The sequence below is a fragment of the Echinops telfairi genome, unplaced genomic scaffold (genome assembly GCF_000313985.2).
Source record: "Echinops telfairi isolate 266 unplaced genomic scaffold, ASM31398v2 ScPeMD7_7469;HRSCAF=8507_1, whole genome shotgun sequence".
In the NCBI taxonomy this organism is placed as follows: Eukaryota; Metazoa; Chordata; class Mammalia; order Afrosoricida; family Tenrecidae; genus Echinops; species Echinops telfairi.
The window spans coordinates 114162401-114170423 of NW_022111373.1; the positions used below are offsets into that span (position 1 = coordinate 114162401).

At 40.1% G+C, this 8023-nt stretch overlaps 1 protein-coding gene across 1 annotated transcript in view; it reads left to right on the forward strand.

Annotated features, from left to right (window-relative positions):
* CPLANE1 (ciliogenesis and planar polarity effector complex subunit 1) overlaps positions 1-8023 on the forward strand; it is a 123552-nt gene that overhangs the window by 23927 nt on the left and 91602 nt on the right. Inside the window, exons 15-17 of the mRNA XM_045285257.1 lie at positions 412-585; positions 1101-1329; positions 2646-2670. Of these exons, the coding sequence (XP_045141192.1) occupies positions 412-585; positions 1101-1329; positions 2646-2670 (428 nt within the window). The remainder of the gene's footprint in view (positions 1-411; positions 586-1100; positions 1330-2645; positions 2671-8023) is intronic.

Here is an 8023-nt window from a genome sequence, read left to right on the forward strand (position 1 = left end):
TCAGGTTCTTGGCAGTTGAACTTCCTCCTCCCCTCACCACTTGTTTATAGGGGGAAAAGATGAAAGGGAAGAAAGAAAGAGAAAATACTATACAGTGAAATGCAGATACTTGCAAGGCTACCATGGCTAGATTGATCTATATAGATGCCTCCATATTTTGAAATAAAATTGAACAATTCCTAAGTACGTATTTATCATTATTTAATAGATTTTGTTGGGGTCTTCAGGATGTATAGATACCAACTATAAGTGGCTTGCATAAGCCATAGATTTTGATCTTACAAAAACATTGTCATTCTGGCTTTCTTCTGTAATGTTGTAAGCTTAAATATTACTACTTTTTTGGGTAATATTACTACTTTTTGATAGCTCACCCTGAATGACCCATGGGCATTTGCTTTCCACCCTTAGGTCCCAAGAAGACTCCCTGTGAGTTTGGAATGGCAGACCATGTCCACCCTGAGGCAGCAGTGAGGGTGATTCAGTCCATGGCTCGGTTCATGGCCGCCTATTTCACCAATCAGCTGCTTTGCATTCTGCCACCTCACAATGTGAATGTTCTTCCCCCACTTCATGTTAAAACAGGTGACAGAGTCAACAAATACATCTTTCACCTTTGTTTTTGCGTACAACATTTGAAATATTTATTGTAATGTGACTTACAGTCCTGTGTAATGTACTCTGTTTAACTTTTTAAAATGCTGCTATCTATTTCAGTGTTGAAACAACATTTCTTCAGTGTTGAAAAAATGTTTTATGTCTGGGAGCCCTTGTGGCATAGAGGTTGCCCAATTGGCTGCTAACTGAAACTCAGCAGTTTTAAACTACCAGCCCCCCTGAGGTAGAAAGATGAAACCATATCTTCTCGTAAAGAGTCAGTCTCGGAAATGCACAGGGGCAATTCTACCCTGTCCTTACAGGGTTGTTATGAATCAGAATTGAAAGAGTTTACGAGATATTGTATGTATCATACTGTAGTTTGGGTATAAAATACTAAATAGTTCATTGAAGAGATATCATTTAAGGAGATATTCCAGTAACACTAAACCATGAGTTCTGATATATAAATACAATATTCATTTTCTTTCATTGACTCTTAGAGCAGTCCCTTCGATTGATTCCTCTACAACATTCGAAGGTGGCCAGTGTTGTGAGAGACCAGAATCTCTCTAATATGTGGACAGTTGAATATGCACTTGAATTATTACTTATTGGTGGCCTGGTTCCAGAAGCAGTGTGGTTGGCCCATAAACTTGGAGACTGGAAGACATCTGTATCTATTGGTGTGGCTTTCCAACTGTTCTGTAAGCATGATAGCAATTTCACAAGGTATGTATTTTTAGGGAAAGCTAAATTATAGTATGACAGTTACTAAAGTATCTTTTATGTTTCTTATTGCTGGTATTTATATGTCATGTGGAATCTTTATTCAACAGGGCTCAAATGAATTTTCTCTGATGATGAAAATGTTCAATTGAGTTCTGTATTTCCCAGTGTTTTGCACACTTGCCTCTACCAGGTAGTGGCTACTGTGTAGAACAACTCAGCAGCTTACTTTTCGTTTTCAAATATGTATAGCTGTTATGGGCTCATTTGAACTGAAAACAGCTGTATTTTACTCCTCTGAATACTTCGGCAAGGCACCACATTTAAATATATACCCTTTTCAATTAATAGATTATTTATTGAATAATTGTTACGCATAAAGCCTTTTGCCAGATATTTCAGTGGTTAGATCACACATAGTTTCTATGCTTATAGCTCTTATAATTTAATGGAGAAAATAGAACAAAACATTATAATTTATTATGGTAAGAAAAGTTACTATTAATATAATTGCAAGAGCAAAATTACTGAGTGGGGAAAGGGTAAGATTTCTTTTTGGTTTTTCTAACTCTAAGTTTTTGCACATTTCATTATATTACTTTGTCTTCTCAAGCTGCCCTTTAAAATTTTATTTTTTAGAAAAATTTAATTAATTTATATTATTTTATTGGGGGCTCGTATAGCACTTATCACAATCTGTATGTACATACATCCATTGTGTCAAGTACATTTGTACATATGTTGATATCATCATTGTCAAAACGTTTTCTTATTACTTTTGAGCTCTTGGTATCAGCTCCTCATTTTGTCCCCTCCCTTCCCTACCCTCCCTTCCCCATGAACCCTTGACAATTTAGAAATTATTTTTTCATGTCTTACATTGACTGATGTCTCCCTTCACCCAGTTTTCTGTTGTCCATCCCCTGGGAGGGGATTATAAGGTAGATCATTGTGATCGGTTCCCCCTTTCTCCCCTCACCTTTCCTGTTATTGCTACTTTCATTATCGGTCCTGAAGGGTTTATCTGTCTTGGATTCCTTGTGTTTCCAAATCTTCTTTTTTTTTCTTTGTTTCACTCGGTTTAATGTATTTGTGATTTAAAGTCTCATGTCTTTTTCTGATTTCATGATGTTAGGCAAAGAGCATCCTAGCCTAGGACATACCCACATGTTAGTTATTAGAAAGCATTCTCCAAATGTTTTCTGGAGGACTAAGATTCTCCTTCAGCATCAAAATTGTAAGAGCAGTATCAGAAAGTAATTTATCAAATTCAAATTCTACAGTTGCCAAACAATCTGTCTTTCATTTGTATTCCTTAGAAATCTTAATAATACTTATCCCAAGGTATGTGAGGTAATGTTTCCAGCTCTTATCTGTACAGTGTGTATGCCCTGGTCTAACTGGATTTATAAGATAGAATTGGGGTCATGATAGTGGGGAGGGAGGAAGCATTCAAGAACTAGAGGAAAGTTGTGCTTCATTGGTGCTACACTGCACCCTGACTGGCTCGTCTCTTCCCTGTGACCTCTCTGTAAAGGGACATCCAGTTGTCTACAGATGGGCCTTGGGTTTTTGTTCTGGGTTTTTGATGCCTGATACCTGATCCCATCGACATCTCGTGATCACACAGGCTGGTGTGCTTCTTCCATGTGGACTTTGCTGCTTCTTAGCTAGATGGCCGCTTGTTCATTTTCCTTTGAAAATTTTGGTGTAGCTCATTTCCTTCATCATCTCTTCCTCATTGCTTTAGCTATTCTACATTTAAGAGCAAATTTCAAAGTCTCTTCTGACAACCACTTTGATAATTTCTCTCTTTTGACTGTTTTTTTACGGTTGAGATATATAAGTATTATATTAAAGTCATCGAGAGCATGAGATATATTACAGTAATACAGATAGACACATTACATGGTAGCATTGCTCACCTCAGCCCAGCTTGCTGGTCCACATGGAGAGAGGGGGAAGGGAAGGAGGGCAAGGGAACAAGGGAGAGGGGGAAGAGAGGGGAGTGACCAGGGAGTGAGCAGCAAGGAGAGCATCTCTCTCGCTGACCCACGCCTATATCCCTTTGGGGGTGTGCACGCCCACCAATTACAGGTAAAGACATATGTCACAGGAAGGGGTTACACTATGAGTTACACAGTAATGAGGGGGGATGGTCTAGGGGTTGGTTTCTGGGTCTCCATAGGAACCATTTTCAATAGAGTGAAAACTCTGCCTACAGGAGCCTGTCCATTGTCCCCAGAGGCAGAGAGCAGGCCCACCACTGTGGTGGGATGAGACAGTAGTCTGGCAACTGATTGCCCTCAGGGGGGGGCGGATGCCTATGCATCTGACCTCTCCCCGGAAGTCCCCCTTTTGTTTTATATATAAAATTCAAAAGCCGCATGGGCGACATGGTTATTTTCTATACATTGAAAGCTGTCAAGGCAAAACTTCATGATCCAATTAATATAGCTCAAAATTCAGGCTTAATAGGAATACTTTGAATCCAGGCCTAGAGGATAAAGCCCCCTTATGCCCATCTACTGTTGGAGGAAGGTATGAGATTGGATACCGCAGCGGGGAGTAATAGAGCCAAATAGGAATGTCTGCTTCTATAGGGAGAATGAGTCAACCATGTGCTCACTTTAAGGCAGCACCAGCATAAGAGGGAGAAACTGGAAAAAATTAGAGTACCGTAGGAAAATATACTCGGACTACATCTCTGACTTCCAGAGTGGTGGCTTTCCTTTCCATGGAACACTGGCTTTCCAGATTCCCACCATACACGTCCGGGATTAAGTCCCAGTTATATTTCCCTTAGTGCTAGTATCCCATATTTCCCCTTTCTGCATTACGTTTAAGATTTAATAGTGTCACGGAGGCAACATGGTCTTTCTTCATATCTCTTAGCTCCCTATAGATGCGACATGAGACTGCGAGCATCAAAAATATGATGATAAGCAATTAAGTCAGACTAGCATTTAAACTATGTGAGATACTTTGAGCCCAAGCACGAGGATCTAATCCTTCCATGCCATCCACCAATTGCTTAATTATATCAGAGCCAGGAGATGCCTCAAGCTTGTCTTTGAATGTATAGAAAATATCCTTTTTAAGCTGATCAACATCTAATTAAATGTTTTCCCTGAAACCCTTGCAAATGTTTCTTGATCAAATCCCAATCATGCAATGTTACATTATACAGGTAAGGAGTTACACAGAAATCAGTTACATTTCAATCACATTACAGCATTAATTAACAAGTTCAAAATCTTGATCTTTCAGCAAAGCAACAGTCTGTAGTAGTAGTCCAGTCATTATTGTATAAAATGTTTTGCTTTGATGGAGTCTCAGTGTCCCTTAGATGGCATCACAATGGAAGAAATATCTCTGCAGTCAACGATCGCCATTCTCAGTAATCTGCGAGGTCTCCTTGACTTTTGGTAACTTCAGTAAGCAGAACGGGGTCATGTCACAACATGGACGTCCCTCCTTTCTTCTGGGCCTTGCTGGCTGTAGAGAAATCCACCTATCTCCTTTGCCTGTGAAAATATAAACAAATAGCCCCTCTCTTCGGGGTGTCTTTAACCTGCAAAAGGAATTATGATTAAGATTGGGTGGCTTCTCCATCTCTTCTTTGTCCATCTTTCTCCAAACATGGTTGCGTCCTTCTAAAGGGAGTCTATCAGCTTTATTCTGCAAGAATATGAACGCATAGCCCTTTCTCCAGGTGAATGGCTCCGGATCCCAAAGGCGGTTTCCATCTTCTTGGGACTTCTTAGGATCAGGTTTCTCTCAGCCCAGCTTGGTGGTCCACGTGGAGAGAGGGGGAAGGGAAGGAGGGCAAGGGAACAAGGGAGAGGGGGAAGAGAGGGGAGTGACCAGGGAGTGAGCAGCAAGGAACTCTTGACTTTTTAATGACCGTTTACTTTCTTCATGTATAATGTTCTTAATGCCTTCCACAGCTCATCAGGTCTTTTGTCATTAGTGTTCATTGAGTTAAATCTGTTCTTGAGGTGCTCTCAAAATTCAGGTGGGATATATTCAAGTCTATATTTTGGCTCTCATGGGCTTGTTTTAATTTTCTTGAACTTCAACTTGAACTTACAGTTGAGCAATATATAGGACAACAGTAGACAATAAGAATGAGGAGGTATATTAGAACCATAAGTATGAAGGTCCTAGCAAACTTCATTGCATTATTCTCTTTTTAATAGTTTATTGAGATATAATTAACATCATGAATTTCAGTAGTTCAATCATATTAAGAAGAGCTGTGCATTCATCACCACAATCGACTTTGGAACATTTTCTTCCTTCTTGACCCATTGCTATTGACTCCCCATTCTTACTCCCCAGTCTCCCCGTCTGTGCCCCCAGGTTAATTATTAATCTCCTGTTGCTTCCCCATCATGACATCCCTATACAGAAAAATATACAAAACAAAGAGAAAAACAAAAGAGGACCTAGCAACAATGACCAAATAAAACAGAAAAGCGTCAATGAAAAATAAAGCATAAAATGATAATAAAAATAGAGTAGATTCAAAATAGCTCAAAGGGAGATCTACTGACAAGGTGTTACATTCCAGCCTAACTACAGCTACTAAAATCCACTTTACAATGCTCTTTGATATTAAGGATACTCACATTCCTAGACTATGGTCAGTGGGAATTCACTGGAGACTAAATCCATAGGGACACTGCAAATGGATTTTGGGCGTCCGCTATCATCCTTAGCATTCTGGGTATTTAGAAACTGGGTGTTTAGAATTCAGACTCTGGTACAATTCCCTCTTCTGGGTTTGGATTTTATTAGTTACAATCTTTAGATCACACAGGCTGATGTGCTTCTTCTGTGTTGACTTATCTGATACCTCACTTAGATAGCTGCATGTTTTCAGACAAGTCTTTATTGACCCAAGACATTAAGGGGAAAATACACTGGTATTATGTTCCTAACTGGGCACTTCTGACCTAGTTTCTATCCTTCCCCTGGTGAGTTAGTTAATTGTGCCAACCTGGCCGATAATCACATGTGGGTCTGGTTGAAAGGCAGAGGGATAAATGGGTGGTGAGCCTCGCCTTTCTAGTTCTCGGGTCTCTTGTTTTGTGATGGTTGCATCGGGTGCAGCTGCCTTAGCAGTTCCCTGCTTCAGCTTGCAAGATGGATTTCCTACAAGACATCCCCAAGGAGAAGCCGCATGGATCCATCCCGATGCAGCCCTGGGTGCTGGAGCAGCCATTTGGAGACCCCTGCCAGTGCTGAGATGCTTACACGTTCACTGACTCAGCTTTCCTCCTGCAGTTGGCATTATTGCCTCTGTTTTGTGAGGTGAAGGACTTTGTGGACTGGTGTTGGGTATGGGTTAATGTTGGACTTGTGGGCTTGGGCAGCATTGGGTTGGGATGTTTTCGTGATGCACATTTTCTTTGCATAAAACTCTCTCTTATACGTGAGTTGCTGTGGATTTGTTTCTCCAAAGTACCTAGACTAATACACCTGGTGACCCAAGCAATGTGTTCTAGGTAACTGGGACATTAGACTTTTCCTTTTGAGGTGGACAACATCTTTCCTAGACCACACCAGAAGGATCTGAATATGGAAATCTCACTAAGTGAACTGGACTTTAACTTAAAGCAGTGGTTCTCAACCTTCCTAATGCCGCAGCCCCTTTAATACAGTTCCTCATGTTGTGGTGCCCCCCCCAAACACAAAATTATTTTCGTTGCTACTTCATAACTGTAATTTTGCTACTGTTTAGAATCAGACGACCCCTATGAAAGGGTCGTTTGACTCCCAGAGGGGTCGTGACCCACAGATTGAGAACACCTGCCTTACACTCACTTGTAGCAGATCTAAGGAACTGAAATACTTTCTTGAACTTAAAGCTGAAATGCTCTAGAGAGGGCAGAAGCAGATGATCACTCTCCTGAGGTTAGGGAATTGGTGGCCATTAGACTTTGATTTGGTTCAGACCTATAGCTGTGAAGGGTGCCTAGTTAATGGGAACTCAGGACCAACATGTCCTTGCTGTTTGCACGCTGTTTTTTTAAGTGTGTGTGTGTGTGTGTGTCAGGTGTTAGCTTACCAGGCATTGTTCTGTCTTTGTAAATGGGTGTTACTGAAAGTATTTCTATGTCTCCGGTCCTCATGATTTGTGTAACTAGTGCCTAGTCATTTAAGTTTCAAGCTGTACAGCTTAACTATTCATGCATTGTAGTTTAAAAAGATGTCCTACACATGTATAAATTTTTTTTCCTCAACGGTGTTTTAAATTTTATACCATTGGCTAAAATAATGATAGCATCAATAAAATTACCTTATGCCCCATGGGGATGATTTATGATACACTCCAATAAAATGATAATGATGTCTTTAAAGTGAACCAGGGATATATATGAACCATAAATATATGAATGGATTTTGAGCTCCCACTTGATCATATCCTTAATATAAGAACAATTAGTTCTTGTAGCATAGCCCTGATTGGTATTCACTGTCAGGAAATCACTGAATTTAGGAGTGCTATAGCAAAGTGAAGAAATCAGATGATGCCCAGATATTAGAAAAAGGGTTTTTCTTGACAAAATAATCTATAAATTATCAAGGGTTCATAGGGGATGGGGAAGCTGGGAGGGAAGGGAAAAAATGAGGAGCTGATACCAAGGGCTCAAGTAGAAAGCAAATGTTTTGAGAATGATGAGGGAAA